At 54.2% G+C, this 23,345-nt stretch overlaps 1 protein-coding gene and 1 long non-coding RNA gene across 2 annotated transcripts; one reads left to right on the top strand and one right to left on the bottom strand.

Annotated features, from left to right (window-relative positions):
* Positions 1-57: 57 nt before the first annotated feature.
* ITGA5 (integrin subunit alpha 5) lies at positions 58-22,621 on the bottom strand. Its single transcript, XM_058742503.1, has 30 exons — positions 22,135-22,621; positions 15,603-15,733; positions 13,907-14,019; positions 13,651-13,771; positions 13,412-13,473; positions 13,277-13,322; positions 12,887-13,012; positions 12,599-12,643; positions 12,418-12,461; positions 10,271-10,327; positions 10,039-10,091; positions 9,524-9,732; positions 9,041-9,232; positions 8,768-8,813; positions 8,501-8,602; positions 8,261-8,316; positions 7,967-8,121; positions 7,498-7,635; positions 7,298-7,365; positions 6,767-6,917; positions 6,589-6,681; positions 6,363-6,442; positions 6,165-6,245; positions 5,950-6,055; positions 5,362-5,514; positions 4,115-4,201; positions 3,922-4,035; positions 2,972-3,073; positions 2,254-2,376; positions 58-1,157 (listed from the first exon to the last, which is right to left on the bottom strand). The coding sequence occupies exons 1-30, from the start codon at positions 22,512-22,514 to the stop codon at positions 1,074-1,076; spliced, it is 3,318 nt and encodes a 1,105-aa protein (XP_058598486.1). The 5' UTR covers positions 22,515-22,621; the 3' UTR covers positions 58-1,073.
* Positions 4,201-18,663, top strand: LOC131519461 (uncharacterized). The gene is made up of 2 exons (XR_009265637.1): positions 4,201-4,412; positions 18,395-18,663. It is a non-coding gene; the product is annotated as an uncharacterized LOC131519461 (long non-coding RNA).
* Positions 22,622-23,345: the final 724 nt, after the last annotated feature.

Genomic DNA, 23,345 nt, shown 5'->3' with positions numbered 1-23,345 from the left:
ATCTGGTTCCAGGATGGGCTTGGAAAGAGTGGGGTAGGACACAAATTCCGGCTCTGGTCAGTGGGGGCACCGGGCCGGGTTTATTGCACTTGCAACAGAGTTTAAATAAGTCCCGGATGTCCGGAGCTGAGGTGAGGGGGGGTTGGGCAGGGAGAGAAGGGGCAGCGTCAGTGCAGCTGGTGGGCAGAACCCAAATCCTGCAGGCCCAGGACAGTGGGCTCCCCTTTTTCTGGGGGACTGGGAGGGCCTGCGTCTGGCCAGGCTGAGGTTCCAGATCTGTTGCCATCATGGCCCCTTCAGGGTCCTGGGCAATTCCTGACTTCTTCTGAGTCAGAGGTGGATTGGGCCTCCAGGCCCAGGTCTGGAACAGGCTCAAATGTAGTCCTGGATCGGCTTGGTTAGGTTACCAATGTCTGAGTCTGAGTCCCAGATCAACCCCAGGCCCCAGGTTCGATCTGGCCCCATTAAAGTTCTGAGTCCCCTTGGAGCTGGTTCTGAGCCAGCATCGATCCTCGTTTGGGATCTGTCCTGAGCTGGGCCTGGGGCACCATCCACGGTTAGTGTTTCCTTGTCGGCCCACCGGGGTGGGGGCTGTCCAGAGCTTCCAGGTCTCACTCCCCAGGTTCCAGGTTCTTAGCTGGGGGGCTTCCTGTGGATCTCTGGCAAGGCTGAGAATAGATCTTTGCAGGCTGGAGCTGGACAGTAAGTCCTGGTGGCACATCTGGCCCAGATAACTGGGACTGGATTCCCCAGGTCTGGTTCCAAGTTGTTTTCAGGAAACTCTCTCCAAAATGCAAAAGCTGCAGGGAGGCTGGGGCCTCTATCCCTGGATCTGAGTTCCCCTCTCCATGAGGAGGGCATGTGTAAACGAGGGTCCTTCACAGTGCATGGGGGGAGGGGATCCCCAGCTCCTCACCTCCCGGCTCTGGCCCTTCAAGTATGTCTCTGGGCTGGGGAGAGGAGCTTCTCCCTGGCCCTCAGCACCTTCAGGAAGCGCCCAGCCCCCTCCCTGTCAGTAGACTGAGGGTGGGGGGACTGGGCCTTGAGGCTTGGGAGTCTGGGACTGGGAGGAGTCAGGCATCAGAGGTGGCTGGTGGCTTGAGTTGAGCTTTTTCCATGGCGGTGCCGTATGGGAGGGAGCGTTTGAAGAATCCGAGCTAATGAGAGGGGGGAAGAAGGGAGAGTTTAGATATTCTGGCTTCCATTTCTCCCCAGATCTTATCCTAAGCAGATATGAAGATGATTCTAGTGCTTCTAATCTCCCCATCTTGGGAAAATGGCCTAAATTCCTGGCTGTTAAGACTCCCTCTCCAGGGGTGCCTGGGTGGCTCAGTCAGTTAAGTGTCCGACTTTTTTTTTTTTTAGTTAGAGAGAGAGAGAGAGAGAGAGAGGTCACAAGTGAGCAAGGGGCAAAGAAAGAGAGAAGCAGGACTCACTGGGGCTCGAGCTCACCCAGTGTGGGACTGGAACTCATGAACTGTGAGATCACGACGTGAGCCGAAGTTGGATGCTTAATGACCGAGCCACCCAGGTGCCCCAAATGTCCGACTCTTGATTTTGGCTCAGGTCATGATCTCACAGTTTGTGAGTTCGAGCCCCGCACTGGGTTCCATGCTGACAGTGTGTACAGCTTGGGATTCTCTCTCTTCTCTCTGCCCCTCCCCCATGCGCGTGTGCACTCTCTCCCTCTCTCTTTCTCAAAATAAATAAGTAAACATTAAGAAAAAAAAAAAAAAAAGACTATCTCTTCAGTAGGTCCAATGGGCCAGGAGGGCTAATGCTGGGAGTGCTTTTGGTATACAGGGTTCGTTCATCAGTGCTGTGAAATTGCCCCCAGTTAGGCCAGGGCTGGCGAATAGTTTTGAATTCAAGATCCAAGTCTGACTGCTTAATAGTAGCTGCCTCTTGAGAAGGATTCTAAGGCCACTTCTAGGGTATAGTCAAGTGGTGATGGCTGCCATTAGTTTTTGTAGGAAGTGATATCACAAATGCCACATATTTGCCACTTGTGAGTAACATTGCTTTTTTAAGTCCAGGCAAGCTTAGCAGCTTGGGTCAAGAGACTCTTTCTGAGCTAGTGGTTTAGAAGGGAAGGATCCGACAGGCAGGGTCAGGATGGCATGCCTGTGGCCAGGGCAGAGGTAGGGGCACATGGCTGGAGAACTGGTCTGGAGATAGATGCTTGGGACTACGTTGGGTTAAGGGCAGAACCTGACGAGAGGGCGGCCAAGTCACGGGTAGGATGTGGCTGACCTTGTAGAGGATGTAGATGAGCAGACCTAGGAGCAGGAGGCCAATGAGGATGGCTAGGATAATGATCCACAGTGGGACACCGTGGCTGCCTTCTGCCTTGGTCCACTGCACAGCCGTGGCCACCTAGGGAGCAAGTCAGGAGAGGTCACTGAAGGGTCCTTAGTTCTCCCCACCCTACGCTTGGCTGCTACTTGCCATCGGACAAAAACCCACCTCTTACCTCCCATGTTGGGCTAACGCAATTCTGGACGTTATAAAGTTTAAATTCCTCAAAGGTGCGTCATTGTCTCTTACTTTTGGGTCTTCACCCCTGCTGACTCCCCCTCCCCAGAGAATATACCTTTTCTGACTAATTAGCTTGGTAGTTCCTGTTTATTCTTCATGTCTCGGCTGAAACATCACTTCCTCCAGGAAGCCTTTCCTGACCCTGCAAGACTGCGTTTCACTGTCCCCGTGATGTGTTCCCTTAAATATCCTGGCACTTGTCACACTGTGTTCTCATTGCCCACTCGACTGTGAACTCCAGGAGTGAAGATACTCTGTCCATCTTGCTAATCGTTATGTCTCCAGGATCCAGCCCAGGCTCTGGCACCTAGTAATGCTCAATAAACATATTTTACAATAACGAGGCCGGCCCCCACCCACGTCCCTGTTCTAGTGCCAGGCCCAGTACTCCAAGCCCTGGTGTCCTTGGCCCAGACCTCTGGCCCAGGTTCACCTGAAGTTCCTTTCGGGGAAGCTGCTGAGGCAGGATTCGGTAAGGCATCTTCAGGGCTTCATACACGGCTTCACACTGCAGGCTGAACGGCTGGTGCTCCCGCTGTGGGTGGGGACAAGGTGTTTGGGGAAGCCCCCCTTAGGATCTAGAGGACACAGGGGCTTCCCCATGATCTGGCTCAGGTTGTGATCTTTCTATTTTGGACCCATTCTCTCCTGAATATCTGTGTTCCTTATATGAGATAACAGATGTGTAATTAAATAGGTGTAACTAAATAATGTATAATCAGATGATGGCATGTTCAATAAAAAGGTTTTTTGAGGGGCACCTGGGTGGCTCAGTCGGTTGAGTGTCTGGCTTTTGCTCAGGTCATGATCTCACGGTTTGTGGGTTTGAGCCCTGCTTTGGGCTCTGTGCTGACAGCTCAGAGCTTGGAGCCTGTTTTGGATTCTGTGTCTCCCTCTCTCTCTGCTCCTCCCCCACTCATGCTCTGTCTGTTTCTCTGTCTCGCTCTCAAAAATAAATAAACATTAAAAATATATATATATATTTTAAAGTTTTTTGAATCATTGATAGGGTTAAGCAGCCAGGACACTGCCTGGCCCACAGCGTTTGCTCAGTAAATAACTGCTCTTTACTATTCCTACATCTGCTTGCCTCTCCACTATGGATTCATCTTCCATCTCTGTTGTTTTTATCATTCTCTGCATGCTGGTCTCTCTCCAGTTCTCCCTCCTCTGAACGGGCCCGGAGAGGGAAGCTGTCACTCCCAGTGTGGCCACCAGGTGGCACAAAGGACACACAGCCCAGTCTAAAGGAGGGTGAGGGATGGGAGTGGGAGTGCCTGGGTCCCATTCACCAAAGGAGTTGGCTTAAGCACTAGGGAAAGGGAGGGGAAGATCAGGAGGCTCTGAAGGTCAAGGGTCAGGGCTGAGGTAAGGCTCCCTCACTTGCAGGAAGGTCTTGGCCCACACTCGAAAATGCAGTTGCAGACTTCTGCTCTCTTGCCGGTGCAGTGGCCCAAGCTCACAACGCAGCCTAAAACACTCTGCCTCGGGGCATTTCTGGGAAGAAAAGAGAGACTTGAATGTGGAGTTCTGCCCTTCTGGTGGCTCTGAGAACCCAAGTCCCAGTGTGACTTACCAAGATCTGAGGTCCTGAGGAGGCAGGGCTCCGGCCTGGAGCTTCCCGTCTCTGTAGCAGGTGGTGCTGGGAACCCTCAGGATCCAACTGGAAGAAGAAAGAGACCATTAGGGACCACTCTTGCCCCATCACAGTGTTGAAGTCAGCCAGCACCTGGGTTCCAGAGCAGCTTCAACCTATGTTTTTTTTCAATCTGTTCTTTTCGTCCATCCAGTGACCATCTCCTATGGCAAGGCAGCAAGCTCGGTGTTGAAATACAGACACGAACTAAACTTGGTCCTTGGAGTTTACAAGATGTGTAAGTAAATAGTTAGGTTCCCATCCCTGCCTCAGGGCCTTTGCACTGGCTGTTCTCTGCTTGGAATGCTCTTTCCTGAGTCTTCACAAGCAGGTTCATCCTTGTCTTTGAGGCCTCAGTTCAACTGTTACCTTCTCAAGAGATTTTCCCTGATGACTTCATTAAAAGACTGGTCCCCTAGCCTTTCCATGTTAACATTGCATGTCGATTACTTTTCAGTACCTGTTAATCTTTCCCTTTTTAATGTAATGTAATATAATGTAAATGTAATTTTTAAAAATGTTTATTCATTTTTGAGAGAGAGAGAGAGAGTGTTAGTTGTGGAGGGGCAGAGAGACGGGGGTGGGGGGCATAGAGAGCCCGATGTGAGGCTTGAACTCACGAACCCTGATATCATGGCCTGAGCTGAAGTCGGGTGCTCAACTGACTGAGCCACCCAGGCGCCCCTCCCTTTTTCATTTTATTTATTTATTTATTTATTTATTTATTTATTTATTTCATTTTAATTGTCTATTACCTTCTACTAAAATGTAAGCTCCATGAGAGTGGGGGTCTTGTTAGTTTTGTTCGGTGAGATATTTCCTGAGCCTATAACAGTGTTCAGTGTAGACACTCATTTAATTAAATGTTGCCAATGGGTAAACAAACTTTAAACCAGGCATTAGGGCCCAGGGAAACAGGTCTGAAGGGGCTTTCCCAGAGAAGGTGGGACAGAGATGGGCCCTAGAGGTATGCCCGGGCTGGAAGGAAGGGAAGGATATTCTAGGCTGTGTATAAAATGGTCTTTTTCCCTCCCACAGCCTTGAGGTGTCTGTGGTCCTTCTGCCCCTTGTTCAGTGACCTCGGTCCTAAGCTTCAGGCACATCCTTGTTCTTCCAGGCCTCCAGGGACCTTCTTCAACCCCCCTAACCTTGGTCCCTCTCCCCATGCCAGTCTCCAGGCCTCTCACCTCCAGGCCCTGTGAGTTGGGGGGGTGACTGGTGGTGCAGTTACCAAGTCCTGTAACCCTGGTCATGTAGAGAAGTTGCTGACCTTCCAGAGCCTGGGGACAGCTGAGTTCCAGCACACCCCGGCTAATGGAGCTGGGGCCCAAGTTGATGAGCTGAGGAGAGGAGAACACAATCATCCTGAGAAGGAAGGGAAGGCTTCTGCCCTATTGAGACCCTGGGACACTACGGCCCGCCTTCCCCTCCTGCATGTCTCCCACCTCGGAAGTGAAGGAGGAGATCAACAGGTAGAGACAAAATCCTCTCCAGCCAACACTCTTGGAGATGGATCCATCCTTCCCTTCCAAGTCACTTAACTGGCTGGTCTCTCCTCTGGTTTTCCCTCACAAGGACCCTGTCCAGGCCTTCGCCTATCCCTCCCCCTCCCTCCTCTCTTCTCTTCAGTCCCTCTCTCTAGTCCCAGCCATCAGTCACTTACAGTGAGTGGCTCCCCTTTCCCTGTCATTCATTCTGGTCCCACCCCTCCACTCCCAGCAGCCTGCCTGGAACCAGCCCAGTGCCTCCCCACCCCCGCCTTGGCCGTCCCTCACCTCATAGACGTGGTGGACAGCAGGACCCACATCTCCCTCCTCCTGAGGCTGGTCTCGGGGATGCCAGTCGCTCACTGGGAATAGCACTGCCTCGGGTTTGGAGACACTAAAGAGGAGGGTGGTTTAGAGGACAGTGGAAGGGATCCCATATGCACCCTTTCCTAGAAGTATCTCCCCTCCCAGAAAGGCCTCATTTTTGCCCCGGGGGAATTTACCCGTTAAGGGAGACCTGGGCCTGAGCCTCCACTGAGAGCCTGAAGGAAACCACTTCGCTTTGGGAGTTGTTGAGATTCTTGCTGTGGGATGGAGGAGAGACTGAGGCAGTGCTGGAGCCCAGCTAAGGAGAATGCCCCCTGCACCAGGCCCCGCCCCCTGCACCAGGCCCCGCCCCACCGGCCCCACTGGTTCCCTACCTGAGAATCTGGAAGTCAAACTGGATGGTTTTCTTTGTGTCTCGGAGATGAGGGACTGTGAACCGCAGCCCCCCCCAGATCTGTGGGACAAGGAGGGAGGACAAAGGAGCCTGTCAGACTGGGCATTTGCCTCACCCCAGCTCCAGCCCCCTTCCCTATTCCACAGCTGTGCTCTGGAAAGGCTGGTCACTGTCTTCTCAGATCCTCACTCCTGTGCCAGACTTACACTGGCTCCTGCCTTCATGGGGTTGCCCAGGTCACACACCAGCAGGCGGCTCTGGTTCACAGCAAAGTAGTCACAGCTCAGGCTGGAGAAGTTCTGGAGGTGGGGTGGGTATAGGTAAAGCTTTGGTGCCCCTCTGACAGGGTCTCCTCCCAAACCCTGCCTCAGAATCCCCTCTCACCCCTGGGTTTCTGACGAGTCCTGAGTACTCAGCCTCTGGAGGGGCTGTGACCCGAAGCTCGGCCTCATAGGCGCCGCCCTCACCCACGTTCTGGGCGTGGAAAGTTAGGTTCAGGGAGTTCTTGTCACCCAGGTACACGTGGTTCTGCTCCCTGGAGGGGGAACACGGGGCAAAGGACACTGGGAAATTAATCCCCAAATCAGGACAATGAACCATAACAATAATAAATAATAATAATAACAGATACCATTTACTGCGTTCCAACTCTATGGCCAGAAGTAGGCCAGATGTTTTATGTAGATTATTTCATTTAGTCCTTCCAAAAAGGCAGAGAAATGGATGCTATTATTCCCACTATACAGATGAAGAAGCTGAAGCTCAGAGAAGTTGAGTGACTTCCTAAGGTCACACAGCTTGCTAGTATGTCCCTATTCTACCTTTTCAGGTGCCAAGTGCTTCCAAACACCACATGTTCTGCTATGCGACCCTGGCATCTTGGAATCCCCCAGCTTGCTGTTGGCTTTCACTTACCCAAACACTTCCAGCTGTAGGTCTGGCACACAGATATTGTCTTCTCCACAGTCCAGCAGGATCTGAGCCTGGGGAGCAGGTTAGCCTTGAGAGGCGGACTTTAGACCTCCTCCTGGGCTGAAGGCTCCCCGCTCCAGGGCACTGCCCCAAGGTGCCCAGGTCTCTTTCCTCCCGGGTCTCATCGCTCCCCATCTCCTCACCTTGTCCTCGATGCGGCTCTTGCTCTGGTAATGTAAGACTGGCCGGAGGCCATGGCTGTCCACAGGGGCTTGGGGGTCCAGGGAGAAGTTAAGGGCGATATGAATTGGGGAGAGCTTGTCTCGGAATTCTGACTCGTTCTGGGGGTGGGGAAGAGGGTTTGCTGTGTCAGGAGGCATTGGGGACTTGGTGGCCCTGCTCCTCAGCCTCTCACATGTCCTTTGGCCCATGCAGGGCCCTCAAGAATCCAGGTGCCCAAACTTGACCATCCACTTTGTTTCTGAGGCCCTGACAGCCTGCTTCCCAGTTCCTCTGACAGAAGGGCCCCTTTCCTTGCCCCCAAAATCCTAAGCCTCTCAATGGACTCTCCTAATCTCTCTCTCTCTTTTTTTTTTTTTTTTTTCCAAGAGGGGCCCCAGTTCTCTGTGACGCCCTCCCCAGGCCAGTCTGTTCTCCGCCCTTGGGCCATACCCTGAGGTAGATCTTCATCTCTCTGCAGTCCTCCCGTGCCCCGTTCTGGATGAGTAGGGTCTGGGTCAGGGTCGCCTGTCTGGAGGCCAGGAACAGTGCCCGCCGTACTCCCCCCTTCTGCTTCTGCCAGTCCAACTGGAGTTCTACTGTGAAGCCTGCAGCCAGGAACATATGTTCAGGAGAATCTGTCTTTCCCTCCTAACCTATTCAGAGAGAAGGGAGGTGCCAAGGTCCCCTCCCCCTCCTCCCCACCCCCTATCCCAAGGCCTAAGAGATTCAGACAGTCTCTCTCACCAATGGAGTCAGGAACATGTTTGCCAGAAGCATTGAGGCAGAAGCTAAGGTTGATGCTGGAGGAAGACCAAGAGGAAAGCTGGTGAACGGGAACCCTAGCCTCCGGCTCCCCCCTAGAAAGACCCAGACTGGGGCACCTCCTTTCGTCCCCTACCACAGACTTGGTTTCTCTGCCCACGTCCAAGCCCAGACTGAGGTATTCCAGACTCAGTCTCTGTAATCTCCTGGGCCCCTGCTCACCAAGCCACAGGGTTCCCCTCCAAGCTGCAGCTACGCTCCTCTGGGTTGAACATGGCAGGGAAGATGGTGAGGGAGGCACTGGTAGAGATGATGGGGCGACCCCTGCCAAGAGTGGATATGGGGTCAAGAGAACTAAGACTTCTCTGGAACCCTGGGCACAGGAAGCTGATGCCCAAGCCCCGGGAAGCCAGTGGCCTTTGTACACTTTCCCAGCCTTAGCCCATCTGAGAAGTTCCCCAGTTCCCACTTCTCCCCTGGAATTCATACCTGTACACCACAGCCTTGTCCACACCAAAGGACCCCACGATCAGATCTGCAAGAAGTCCAGAAACTACCCCTTACAGCGAGCCCCACATTAAGGTCCTCCTTTCCTAACCCTCTCTAGTGTCATTGCTCAAAGGAGGCCGAGGCGAGGGGACAGCACCACCTGGTGGCATTATCCTAGAACTGCACCCAGGAGCTTAGGAAAATGCAGAAGTGGGGGTAAGGGTCCGGGACCAGGAGAGTTCTCAGGTGAGAGGGGCCTGGGACACTACTCACCAGGGTATCCGTTGCCATCCAGATCTCGGCCTCCTCGAAGGGCAGAGCCAAAGAAGTTCGGCGTGTGGCCGGCTGCCCACAGGGGCAGCAGAGCTTGGGAAGGCTTAGAGCCTAGCCCCGCTGGGCCCCCAGGGAATATAAACACCACTCCCTGCTGGGTGTCTCCACCAAAGGGAGCTCCAATCGCTACATCTGCAAGACACAGAACACACACTAGTCTGGAGGCCAGGAATCCAAGAATCCAAATCTCTACCACCAGATCCCAGAACCCAGGAGTGTTTTTTTTTTTTTTTTCCATCTGTCATTCCCAGTTTTCCAATCTCTTCAAGCCCCAAGACCTAGACAGTGGGGTTAAAGTCAACACACCTCCTAGGGAAGTCACTGGGGGGTCTGGGTATCTTAGCTGACAGCCGGCCTCTCCCCAAACCCCTTCTGACTCAGGCTCCAGACTCCTCCTCAGCTCCTGGGATCTCTGGTGCTTACCATTGTAGCCATCCTGGTCCAGGTCCCCCAGGGGCGTCAAGGAGCTGCCAAATCGGCCAAACTCATCATGGCCAGTGAGGGTGAGGGTGGGGGTGGGCTCCATGCCAGCCGGGTTCTGCAGGTAGATGTAGACCCTGCCCACTTCCTGAGGCCGCCCATCAGCTGTCCGTTCCATGAGCAGAGGCGCCCCCACCAGCAAGTCGTCCAGCCTGAGGGAAGGGGAAAAGCTAGGCACCCTGATACCCTGCCTTGCCACCTCCCCAGTCCCAGTGCCAGGACATCTTAGGCCTCCTGGATCCCAGGCTCTTGCCCACCCAAGTGAGAAGACTTGAGATCTTGTGGTCTTTTAGCTCTCAGCTCTCTCCTTGCTCCTGAGCAAGGGGATGACAGCACAGGAGGAGAACCCAGAGCAAAAGCCTGGAGAAAAACTCTCCCTGGATTTTTCTGTCCTACCCCCGCTCTTCGGTCTTGGATCTGGGAAGGGCATCGTAGTGTGCCCTCTTCCCACTACTCACCCGTCCCCGTTGACGTCTGTGGCAGCCACTGCATAGCCGAAGTAGGACGCCATCTGGGGTGGGGGTGGACACAGAGGCAGCACTGGGTCAGAAGTAGGGGGTCACTCAACAGGATCAGCAGGGACTGTGGCTGGGGAGGTCAGAGACTCCAGGGAGCCTGGGCTCACTGGCTTACGCCTGGGACTTGGTTGGCAGAGGGCCAGGCTGGGTTGTGTGTGGGGGGTGTCCTCACCTGTTCCCCTGAGAAGTTGTAGAGGGATCGGATGTCCGAGCCATTGAGGATGGTGACCTGGGGATGATGAGATATACCCATTGGTCCCGGACTCCCAGACCATCCCACGGGTAGAGAACAAACAGGTACAGGATATTCAGGGGGAAGGCATTTGCTGGAGACACAGACCGCTTGTTTGTTAATTCCCTCCTGACTTTGCTCTCACACCCCCATCTCTTTGCCAGGAAGCTCCACCACAAGGCACCCTCACTATTTTTCTCCATCACTTATCAACTACTGACAGAGGTTACGTTTGTCTGTCTGTTGTCCATCTCTAGAATAGAAGACCAGCGGGGGCAGGAGTTTGGTTTTGTCCTTTGCTTTCTCCCCAGAGCCTGAAGTCGTGCTCGGTGAGCAGCAGACAGTAATTATTAGTTGAACGACTGAATGCACCCTGAGACCTCAGGCGTCCCTCATCCTTCAGGCCTCCCAAACCACAAACAGCTCATGTCTCCCTTTGGTCCCCCCTCAGTGACTGGCCCCACCAGTCCCCTGGTCGCTTGGCTCCTTGCCCCCTTCCCCACTCTCGCTGCTCCTACTCTGGGGTGAGTCCTCTCCAGACTGCTGGACGGCCCCCCGGCTCTCTTCCTGCCTCCATCACCCTGCCCCGACTGCCGCAGTCGGACTGATGGTCCCAGAGCGGATCCAGGAGGGGCACTTCTGGCTTGGAAACCCAGAGTGATTCCCTGCAGCCGCTGCCCAAATTCGCAACTTCTCGACTGGTCCTCTGATGGATGCCCTGGGGAATCTGGCCCCAACTAATCTGTTTTTCCTCAACCTTTCCTTATTCCCTTCATGCTCAGTCAGCCCACGAGTCTGCTACAATGGCCTGACTTTTTTCCTTTTCTGCCATGCTCCTGTCTAGGATGCCCTCTTGCCACATCTCCACAGATCCTTCATAGAACCTTCTCTGATCTTTTGCCACTACGTGGATGGAACTAGAGGGTGTTATGTGAAGGGAAATTAGTCAGAGAAAGACAAATATCATACGACTTCACTCATATGGGGGACAAAACAGATGAACACAAAGGAAGGAAAGCAAAAATAATATAAAGACAGGGAGGGGGACAAAAGAGACTCTTAAATATGGAGAACCAACAGAGCGTTCCTGGAGGGTTTGTGGGAAGGGGGATGGGCTAAATGGGCAAGGGGCATTAAGGAATCCACTCCTGAAATCATTGTTGCACTAGATGCTAACTAATTTGGATGTACCTTAAAAAGGAAAAGCAAAGAAAAAAAAAAAACCTTCTCCGATCCATTCCTGCCCTAGAAAAGTAGGTTATTCCTTCCTCTTAACTGCTATATCCTCTTAACTGCTTTTCTGAAACTTCTCATCGTGCAGAAAGAACGCTGACTTTGGACCAAGACGGATCTAGTTTCAAATCTCTCTCCAGCCCCTTACTAACTGGGTGATCTTAAACCACTTACTTGGTCTCAGAGCCTCAGCTTTCTCACGTGGAAAATGTGTATGGTATTATCTACCCCCAGAAGCTTGTTGTGAAGAATACACATCATGAGAGGACAGAGCCTGAAGCAGCGGCGAGCTTGTGTATAGTAGATACACCTTGGATTATAATTGTATGTGTGTCTTATCTTACATACTTGATTAGAAGCACCTTATGAGATGGGGTATGGTGTCTTTTTCATCTTCTTATCTTTGACCTGGCCTTCATAAATGTTGTTAATTGAATGAACTCCTATGGCCGTCTTATCTGTGTCCTTTCTAAAGCGCTTGTCACGGTCTAATAATAACAGCTACCAATTGTACACCGCCTCGTAGTTCACTAAGAACTTTCACAGGCGTTATCTCATTTCATCCTTACAAGAGCCTCGTGAGGTCAGAACTATTATTATCCCATTCTACAGAGAAGAATGAGGCTCAGAGAGGCTAAGTAGGTCTGGGGATTTTGTGGAATGCAGCGGGGGGTATATGAATAAATAACAGAATGACTCATTCAGAGTAAACGCCAGTACTTGAACCCAGGTCTGCCTCCAGAGCCCGTGTTCTGATCCGCTTTTTGAATCCTCACAAACTGCCATGCATGGTTCTTTGGGATTAACCAGGGGAGGGGAAGGGGAGAGGGAGGGAAGGTCAAGTTGGGTCTTACATAACCATAAGTGAGGTTCCCTTTGGGCACACCAGCGACAAAGTCTGCAAAAGAAGAGAAAGTTGTGGGCTAAGGGAGGGGAAAGGGAAATCTGACCAGCATGGTGTCTGGGTTCCTGTGGCCCTAGGTCCTGGGTCTCCATTCGTCCCCTCCCTTGGCCCCCCCCTGGAGACACACTCACCTTCTGTGTCATCACCACTGAATTCACCCACAGCCACAGAGTATCCTGGGGGACAGGATGGGTGGATATTAGTATTCCTGGGGGGACCCCTCTGCTGTGGCCCATCCTTCAGTTCCTTCCCCAACCCTACTGGGCCTTCCTACATAGCCTGCACACAAGTGGGGCAGGGGGACAAAGGATGCCCGAATGGAAGAAGAGAGGTGGCGGGGGGGGGGGGGGGGAGTGCAGGGGTTGGGACAAGACCACCGGAGGTTCTTCCCCCCTATTTCCTCCCTGGGGCTCGCTCACCCAGGTAGCTGTCATCGTAGATGGAACTGGCCTGGCGGGTCTGCAGCTGCCCCTGAACCAGGTTGATCAGGTACTCGGGGTAATAGGATTCGGCAATCTGTTCTTGGGTGGCCGACAGGATCTGGCCTGGGGAAGGGGGTGAGGAGCTGGACGGACGGAGGAGGAGGGTGGCAGGGAGGGGGGCGCCGGGAACTGACTGGGTGGGATTGCAGAAGTCTGGTTCCAGGAAGGGAAGCTTGTGGAGGGTGGTGGAAAAGGGTACAAAAGTCTCAAGGAAGGGAGAGGAGAATCTGGACAGGGAGGGAAGAGGGAAGGATGGTGACCTCAGACTGGAAGAAGGATGAGAGGCTGTGTGCCAGGGGACTAAGGGACAGCAGAGGAAGGATTTACCTTGCCAGAAGTAGCTCCCTGGTCCACCCAGGACCACACGCCCAGTCTGTGGAGGGAAGGAGAGGAGTCCATATCTGGTCCTGACCCCCCTGGGACATCACCCACAGCTGCATCTCTCCCGGCCCACACTCTTACCTTGGTGAACTCAGCACTGAAGCCCCCTTGGCAGTAACCCTGTCCTGCGGCCCAGCTGAAATCTGTGAGGGGAGAAGGTGGTGGGAAGGAGCCCGGCACAGACGGGTCACACAGGAAAGGAGAGAGAGCTGAACCAGAGAAAGGATCTCCCTGGACCAGACAGTGATCAGAAAGGCTAAGCGGGGTGGGGAATCACAGGGAGGAGGCAGACACAGGGCACATGCCCCCTCTTGCCCTACCTGAGCGGCAAGGTGCATACTCCAGAATTCGGGTGAAATTGTCCGTGGAGAGGTAGCAGGTGCCCACGGGATCATTCAGCGGCTCCTTCTCTGTGCGCCAGCTATATAGAGGAGCACAGGCCTGGCGGGGCCCAGGAGGAGGGGGCTTCAGGTGAGTCCAACAGGGCTTCCCCCACTCCCTCAGGCCTCTGCTCCATTCCCCTGGTCACACCACACCACACCACTAAGAGCCACTGTCAGCCTGCTGGGCCCTCACCAAAATGGAGGAGCCGTGGGCTCGAACCGTCGCTCCAAACCACTGCAAGGACTTGTACTCCACAGGCTCCTCTCCCTCTGGGCTGGGCAGTAATGACTCCAGGAGTCGAGAGCCTTGGAGAAGTGAGAAAAGGGAGTCATGCCGGGCTGTGGATGGCTGAGCCCTAGAGCGGCCCCCACTCTCAGTCTGGGGGTGCCCGGGCACTTGCAAGCCCTGAGCTCCATGACTCACTGGGAGGAGTGGGGAGGGGGTTTCAGAGTCTGCTTTGTGTAGCCTGACTCACCCTTTCCCTGACACGTGTGCATCCATGGGTGCACACACAGAACCTAGCGTTTCTAGAGTTGCTGTCCCCTGGTGCCCCTGCCTCCTCACCCAGCTGGGACAGGGACACTTGAAGTGATGTGGGGCCACGGGGGTGGTAAGTAAGAATGGCTGTTTCCCGAGAGGGCAGTCCTCTGGCTACGCTTCTCTGTACCTGAGTCGGTGTCTCTAACAGCACCTTGTCCCATCCCTTCTTTTCTGGCTCTTTCTCACAATTCTGGATCTCTGTTCCCTTATGTCTCTCTCCCAGCATCTGTCTATCTCTCCAAGCCCTGTCTCTGCTCTCTATAGTACGGTTTTTTTCTTTCCTTTGATTCTCATCTGTCTTTCAGATTTAAAAACAAAAGTGGCGGGGCGGGCAGGGAGCCTGGGTGGCTCAGTCCGTTGAATGGTGGAGTGCATCTGACTCTTGATAACGGTTTGGGTCGCGATCACACAGTTCATGGGATCGAGTCCTGCATTGGGCTCTGGGCTGTCAGCAGAGAATGCTTGCGATCCTCTCTCTCCCTCTCTCTGCCCCTACCCTGCTCTCTGTCTCTTTCTCTCTCTCTCAAAATAAATAAATAACTAAACTTAAAAAAAAAAAAAATGAATGTGTTTCATGATCTTATCCCTGTCCCTGCCATCGTCTCCGTGTTTTTCTCTCTCTTTTCGTCCCTTTACCCCAGTCTTTATCTCTGGAGCCAGACTGTTCAAGTTCATGGCCTTGCTCCACTATTTACTAGCTGACTTTGGACAAGGGACTTAACCTCCATTTTGTCATCTATAAAATGGGGCTAATACCTCACATGATACTGAAAGGATTAAGTGAATTAAGTGAGTTAAGATATGCCGGGCGCTCAGGACTGTACCTGGCACAGAGCAAGTGCTCTTGAAGCGTTCGTTAGCTGTTATTGTTTATCTTTCCATCTGTCTCCCTCCCAGCCATCTCTGCATCTACTCTGGGCCTTGAGGTCCCCGAGGGCAGTGGTTTCATCATGTTTCAGTCCCTTGCAGCACCAGCACGGTGCCTGGCGTGCACTGTCACTTAGTCAGTGCTTAGTTAAACGGACTGAAAAGTCTGTGTGACTCTCCCTGTCTTTGTGTTACTGCCCTGGCCTCCCAGAGTTGTGGGTGATTCAGGGGAAATGAGAGCCACATGTTTCTGAATCATGCCCGCCCTCCTTGGGCTGGGCTGGACTGGGAACATGGTGTGAGTGCCACGGGAGTCGCTGCGCGGCTTCTACACTGAGCCGGAGCACCAGAGCCTGGAGGGAACGTGGCCGTGGAACTGGACAGGCTCCACCCCTCCCTCAAGGCACCCTTCGGCCCGCCCCCAAGCCGCAGTACCACCCCCAGTCCCCTCCTGAGCTTCCCCGCCTACCAAGGAGGTTACCTTTACTGTCAAATTCAATGGGGGTGCAGTGTACCGGGCTGGTGCCCCAGGGACAGAGGTAGACGGCACCACCCTGCAGCACTCCCGGCTGGCTGGTGTTGGCCTTGGGAGCTCCCACCAGCACGCTGACCCTGTGGAGGCGAAAGGAGAGGCGGTTCAGAGTGACTCCTTCTCCAGTCCCCCCAGGCCTCTGGGCCAGGGGCTGGCTGGGGGGTGGGGTAGATGCCCCCTGGGTTGTATTTATATCTCAGAAGATGCCACAGATGCCAGAGGCACAGGCTGGAGTCAGGCGGTCCCCATGTGGCGCTGTCACTAACACAACAACCACCCCCCTCCACCACCTTCCCTTGTTATTAAAGAGAGGAGGAAGCGGAGTCAGTTCTGAGAAAGGAATAGGGGCGCCAGAGGCCCCGAACCCCATCTTCTCCACCTCCACTCTGGAGCTGCCGGCATCGGATATGCAGCCCCTGGAGCTCCAGGGTCCTCTCATCCTCTCACCTAGCTTCTACCCTCTTGTCCCAAGCCAAAGTCCTTCTCTGGGCCAAGACCCAGGCATCGGGCTGCCCAGCCCTGGGGTGTGTAGGAAGAAAATGTGAGTCTTGGGAATCAGTCAGTAGAAGTGGAGAGTGGAGCTTGGAGGATGGTGAGGACAGATTCCCCTGGGCTCTGGGGTAGAGCTCCCCATCTTGGCTGGGTTTCTGTTCAGCCCCTGAACCCCTTTCCCGCACACCATCCCTAGGAATCTGAATTCAAATCTTGCTCTCCTGGGGTGTTAGCTCTGAACACAGTGCTTCGAGATGATGAGGAGAAAGTTGCCTTTGCTGGGGGTCCTATGTAATGGGGTGGTCAGAGTTAAGGTCCTGGGCAATCTTCTCACCTTCGACTCTGCCTCTATCATTGTCTTTGAGGTCCCTTGTCTCCAAGGTCTCCATGCAGCCATCAGCCCTCTTGATTTTCTCCTCCAGGGTCTCCCACAAGGACTGCATCTAGCAGCTGGGGGCAACTGGACCTGGCCCCTGGGCCGGTGTCCCTGCCAGTCTGGCCTCAACTCTCCTCCCATACCTGCCTCAGACACTGCTTCTCAATCTCTCTGTCCTTCTGCCCTTATGATTACTTGCTTTCCTCGTTTTGGTTTTTTAATCCTCTCTCTTGATCTCAAATCTTGTGTTCTTCATCTCTACTGGTTTCTGGCCCCCTTCAGCTTTCAACATTCCCGGTGTCATCCCTTCCCTGATATTTGGGTATGTTCCCTAGCTTTTCTTACCAGGAAAGAGCCTGAGTGGGTTAGTATGGTAGAGGTCCCAAAAGCTAGGGGTGTCTTCCAAGAGGACCAGGAAGGGTAGGGGTGAGTGGGGTGGGGTTCAAGAGGAATAATGGATGGAAGCAACGAGGGGGCAGGACCATGGTACTGAAGGGGGAAATGAGGAGTGGGCAGGGAGGAAGGGAGGATGAGAACAGAGGAGGGAGAAGGCAGGGTCCAGAGGAACAGGAGGGGGGCCAGAGAGGAGAGTTCCTGGAGTGAAGGGGGGTGGGGTGCGAGCCCTGGTTACCCTAGGGACAGGAAATGTTTACTGCCTGTGGCTTCCTGTCTGTTTCCAACCTCTCACTTCTCCGTTTGTCTCCCACCCCGCAGGGCCCCACCCCTCTCACTCAGGCATTACATCCAGTTGAGGGGGGTGGGAGCTGGCGAGTTGGAAGGCAGGGACCCAGTCAGCTGCCAGACACACAGCTTGGTGGCAGGCAGAGAGTGAGTGCATTGTCCCGGGGCTGGGTGAGGAGAGAGGGGTGCAAGCCTCTCTTAGTAGGGGCAGCCCCAGAGAACAGCTATGATACAGGAGGCAGTGAAAAGAGCACTGGACCATGAGTCAGGAGTTCCGGGTCAGGCACCAGCTCAGTGTGGACTTGGGCAATACCCTTTCCTTTCTCTCTCCGGGTGAAGAGGTTGAACAGGTTGTCTTGAAGTCTCTTGGAGCTCCAACACTCCCTTTCCAGGACAGCACAGGGCTGCAGCCAAAGGACCCTGCTCCCACTCCCAGTTTTCCCACACCCCTTGCTCTTGGGGAGCAGCTGAGCCTGAGTGCTCCTGGGCTGGCTTGTGGAAGAAGCTTGGAGCCTAGCAGGGTTAGAAGGCGAGAAAGACCTTACAAAGCCTGGGAAGCCCACAGGCTCGTGAGCCAGGGGTGTGTACATTGTAGTTGTGTGAGGGTTCAGGAGATGTGGTGTGCACGCAAGGGACACAGACTCAGATGCCCGTCCCCACCCCATGACTTATACCTGCGGGTGCAGTGGCCCTTCCATCCCAATAAACAGTGCCCTCTCCCACGTGCCAAGCAAAGTGCCTGGTGTCAGGGTAGGCACGTCACTGAGCTTTTCGCTGTTCTCCCTCTCCTAGTTCTTGCTTCCTAAATCTGGCAACAGTTGGGCCCTCTTAGGGGTCCACGAAGGTAACAGTGGAGCGTCCTTGCGCTATTTTCAATATTTCAGAAAGCCTAATGGAAATCATGCATTTACCTGATAAGGTGGCTGGGCTAGTTAAAACCTCAAGGGTATCTGTTTTGGGCTATAATTATATCAACTGATGTGGGGAAGCTGGTTATATCTCAAATTGGTTGAAAGCTCTGATTGGCGGCTACAGGTATCTTCTTGTTCTAACTTTTAGTTGACAAAAAAAAAAAGACAACAGGGAAAAGGAATTAATTATTCCTTATTAAATGCAGTTTGGCAGATAAACTCTTCCAAAATGCCGAGTTCAAGGGAAGAAATCATTGCCATCATTTCTTTTGAAACCTCAGATCCCTGAAATTCTAGAGTTGGTTCTCGGAGACACGGATCACCACAGCTGCAAGGCACCAGAGAGAGAGCATCCACTGGGTTGAAGACTTCCTTGCAGATGCCTTCCTTGCAGACTTCCTGCCACATGACATTTGAGGAGGCCAGTTTGGTCCTGACAGTCCTCCCCATCTTCTTTTAGAGCAACCTCTTTTTCCTGTTTTATACAGAATGCCCTGGAAAGATATTGTTCGATTTTAAACAAAAATACAGAAAAAACTTGTTGTGGTTTGTTTGTTTGTTTGTTTGTTTTTTGAGAGAGAGAGAGAGAGCGAGCACACTCAAACAGGGGTGGGGAAGAGGGTGAGGGAGAGAATCTTAAGCAATTTCCATACCCAGCACGGAGCCCGATGTGGAGCTCAATCTCACCAACTGTGAGATCATGACCTGGGCCAAAATCAAGAGTCGGACGCTTAACCGACTGAGCCACCCAAGTGCCCCCAAGAAAAAACTTTAATTACAAGATTGCTGACCTAGTCCCATGTTCTCATTTTACCAAGGAAGTTAGGGAACATGGCCAAGGTCACTCGGAATCCTTCCTGACATAAGAACCAGAAGCCACAAATCCTCATTCCTAGGCCAAGGTTCTGGTCTACACTGTTGCCAATTTACCCCCTTCTCTCCCCTCTACTATCTCCCCAGCCAGGCTTCTGATTAACCAAGTTCCTGTTCAATACATGGTTACTGTTTGACTCTGTTGGCCTGGCAAGATTGGGGGCGGGGAGTGTCAAGTGGATCAGGGCCCAGCTCCTGTAGGTCCTATAGCAGCCCTGGCCAGGCCCCAGGAGGACATCTACATCCCCCAGTGTGTTCTCAAGAGATATGTCCGGCTGCTTGGTGAGGAAGAGTTGTGGCAGTACCAGAAGAGAAAGAGAGCTGGGTTAAGGCTGAGCATCTTTCCAGCTGGTGACCTGGGCCAAGTCACTTCTTCTTGCTAAGCTTTGGATTCGCTCCCTATAAAATGATGGATTTTCCTTGAATGGTCCCTAAGCCAATTTCTATAATTCCTGAAGCATCGGCTTTATATGTGCATATAAAATGGGGTAATAGCGTTTCCTCTAAGGCAAAGATTTTTGTAACTATCCGATGGAAAAATTGATATGACAGTGTTAAGGAATGTGAGGGACCATTATTATGACCACTACTATAAACAAATACTAGAAGCGAGTAAGAGATTGAGGGTGGGCGGGGGGTCGGGGGGGGGGGAAGTTAGACAAAGAACTAGGTGATATCCAAGGAGGAGAAAACCAGAAAACAGAAAGCGACCCTGTAAAAATCATGCCTCCCGTGTACTGATCACCTTCTATGGACCAGGTGCCTTTTGTATATATTGTCTCATTTAGTTCTCAGAACAGGCTCATAAATTAGGTGTCTGATTCTCGTGAAAACACTACGAAACAAACACAGAGCTTAAGTAACTCGCCCTAGGCCACACAAAGAACAAGTGGTGGGGCCAGGACGCACGCCCAGCTCTGCCTGACTTAAAGCTTGGCCCTTTCCTGCCACATAAACCTCTCTTGTGCTCACCCTGCCCTTTGATGCTGTTTCAGGGTTCCTGTGAGAGGGGTTGTAGGGGGAACAAGAACACTGAGGCCCTCCGTCTCCAGGATGATGGCCCCAGGTGGGGGCTGTGTTTGTCACCACTGGGCAGGAAGGGGTTGCAGGCCCAGCTGTGGAGGGAGGGAGGTCACTGGGGAGGTGGATTGTTCAGAGCCCTATTCTAAGGGTGTATTGTAAGAGAAAATGAGAGGGGAGGAGTGCAAGCTGGACACCTGGGTTCTCTTGGGAGGAGAGATGAGCAGGAGGGGATGGGGGAGGATGAGAAAGCGGGGTCCCGGTTTGGAAGACTGCTTTTAGGGCCTGTAGGATCAGGCCAGGGGCCAGGCAGACACCTAGGGAATGGGAGTGTGGGAAAGTCCAGATGTTTTAAAGGAGTGTTGGGAAAAGGGAGATGACACTTTAGCTAGGTGGGGGTGGGGTACGAGCGAGGTTAAGAGCCAGACAACTGGATTTACCCTGATATGGGGGAGGATCCCATCCCCTCCCTGCCGGGTCTTCTCTATTCCATTAGGGTTGTGGTAAGCAGTTTGAGGGGGCCTGGGGGAGGCCAGGCCTGGCAGAGACTCCAGGCCAGGGTGATGCAATGGGGTTTGGGCAGGAGGCCAGGGGGGGTGGGGTGGGGGTTGGGTGGGGACCTTGAATAGCGCAGAACCAACAGCTGGGGCCTAATCATCTTTCTTTTTTCCCATCCCCACGTTCGTTCTCCAGACAAAGAAGAAATTTGTGTGCCCCCCCCACCATTGAATTAGCTAGATTAACCCCTTTCCTCCAAAAATTAAAGAAAACACATAGAGATCAGTTAACTGTATCCTATATAAAAACAGCTCACCTCTGACAGAACTTCTATCAAACCCTGAGACATTGGGGTTGGGGTGGTGGTGGCCGGGACCATTGGAAAGCTCAGAGCCCAGAGACGGAGAAGAAGGAGGATTCCCCAGTTAGTGTGGAGGATCAGGAATCTGGCACCTGGGAGTCCCTGGCCGGGCCCAGGGGCAGCTAGCTACCTTCTCCTCTTCCTTCCCAACCCCCCACATTTAAACAAACACTCCTGTTCCCATGTTGCCTCAGCTCTAACTCCCGTTTCCTTAAGTCTATGGGCTCCCCACTTTCCAGGCGGTCAGGTCCGGTCTGCTTGTCACCCTACTGAGCTGGGAATGAGGACCCTCCTTTGAGACTTCTCCAGTCCTTGATGTCCTATGTTATGACGCTCTGGGGCCCAGCGCGCCCGCGTCTCCCCAGCTTCCGACCCCAGCCCTGGAGTCCGGTCTCAGTCCAGCTCCAGACTACAGGCTACAGGAAATCGGCATTTCTCTTCCTCCCAAGAGCTAGAGGAAGAGGGAAACCGCCCACCCCCCTTCACGCGCGCACACACACCCCTCCCGACACATCCGAGCACCCGCCCTTGGCCGAGCCCGCCACAGCGCCGGCGCCCCCAGTGCCCGGGTCCCGGGACTCTCCTCAAGTTCCCGGGTCCCCTCGTCTGAACGGAGATTGGGGGTGGTGGGCGGAGTAGGAGCCCGAGGAGAAAGGGGAGGGAGCCGCCATCCCCCTCCCGGGTCTTTCCTAGTCTGAGCGGAGGGGGAGGGGAGGATGGGGCTGGTCCCCATTTAACCTCCGGACCCCCTCAGTCTCAGACTCCCCTCTTACTACACACAGCTCATTCTACCACGACCCGTCCTCCCTCCGCACAATGGCCCTCAGGAGTCCCGAGGTCCCGCAGGGCTCCAAAAAGCCCTTCCCGGCCTCCGCGCCCCCTCTCCGCCCTCATCCGCCCCGGGTCCCCGCAGCTCACAGATCTCAGCAAGAGACCCGCTGCTCTCCATTCGTGCGTCCTCCTTTTCCTTGGCCCCGAGACCCTTGCCCAGACCTCTCCAGCTTCCAGTTTCGTGTCTTCTCCCCACCCCACACATGTCTCCCCACTGATCTCAAACTCCAGGCGCCCAGCTCCACGCCGGCCACTGTCCCCTCCCTACTCCCGCGCGGGCCCCCAACTCTGGCGCGGGCCCCCAACTCCAGCCCTAGTCCTTCCAAACTCCGCCTCTCAGACTCAAGCCTTGGTCCCCTCCAGACTCCAGCCGCGCCCCCAGTCTCCAGCCCCCCCACCCTCCCAGCCCCCATCCCGCCACTAACCCTCCTCACTCACCCGTCCGTCCCCGGCCGGTAAAACTCCACCGAGAAGCCGAAGAAGGAGCCCGGGGGCCCAGCGAGCACAGCTGGGCCCTCCGCGTCTAAATTGAAGCCCCCGACCCTGGGTGGCGGCGGCAGCAGCAGCAGCAGCAGCAGCGGCGGCAGCAGCAGCAGCAGCGGGGGTCGGCGCCGGGGGCCCCAGCGCAGTTGCACGGCGTGGAGAGGGAACCCTGGTGCCCGTCTCCCCATAGCGCCCGCTCTTCCCTGTCCTGGGGCCACCGACCCGGAGCCGCTTCCTAAACCTCCCAGAGGCGAATGACTCAACGCGGGGAGGAGTTTGCCAAACTCCCGGCTGAGCCCTCCCCCCGCCGGCCGGGGGGGCGAGAGGGGGGGCATTCCTGGGTCCTTGGAACGCTGAGCCCGCGCCCCCCACCCCGAAGGGGCGTGGGGGGGGGCCGCACCTCTCCACTCCCCTTTCCTTAGCCCCAGCTGGAGGCCGGTTGTCTGGACTGGGTCAGACTGGGCGGGTTTGGGTTTCCCCCCTCCTTCTCTCTGCTTTCCCCTCCTTCCTCCCCCCTCCTTTCCAGATGTACAACGTAAACGCTCGGAAAAGGAGTCGGAAAAAGGGAGCGGAGAATTTCCTAATGAGGAAAGGAATCACCTCTAAAGGGAGGAGGGAGCCTGTATATGTGTGTGGGGGGGTCTCCCTCATTCCTTCAGGGAGGAGACTTTGGGGTCTAAAGAGACAGGAGACACCTCTGGCATCTAGCCAACTGGGATTCCCCTTGCCTTCCCGGGCCACTGGGTGCCTGGGTTCCTGCCAGCTGGATTTGAGACTCAGGAGTTGAGGTACAGAGTGCTCCCGGGCAGCCTGATCTGATGGGGGACCTACCGGGGCTCCTCGAGTACTGACGCCCCCTCACCCCCTCCTCCAAGCTGCTAGAATTGAAAACCCAGGAGTTGGGGATCACTCACCAGGAAGATTCTACTTCAGGACACCCCCTTCTTGGTTGTAGGGTATGGAAACCTCTTTTGAGACCCTCCCCAGAAACTGGCAGTTGACCAAGAGCCTGGGAGTGGTTGGGAGGGGGGTGCTTTGGGCCCCTCAGTGACTTCTTGATCAAACTGGCCTGAAGAATTGTAGAATGGGGTGGGGTGGTTGGTGGTGGTGGTAGCGTCTTGCAAACGCACCCAACCTTTAGGTTCTGGAAGCTGGAACCCAGAACC

Source organism: Neofelis nebulosa, chromosome 8 (genome assembly GCF_028018385.1).
Source record: "Neofelis nebulosa isolate mNeoNeb1 chromosome 8, mNeoNeb1.pri, whole genome shotgun sequence".
NCBI lineage: Eukaryota > Metazoa > Chordata > Mammalia > Carnivora > Felidae > Neofelis > Neofelis nebulosa.
Note: the sequence above shows the minus strand (reverse complement) of the source record. Positions and strands in the feature narration are given on the sequence as shown.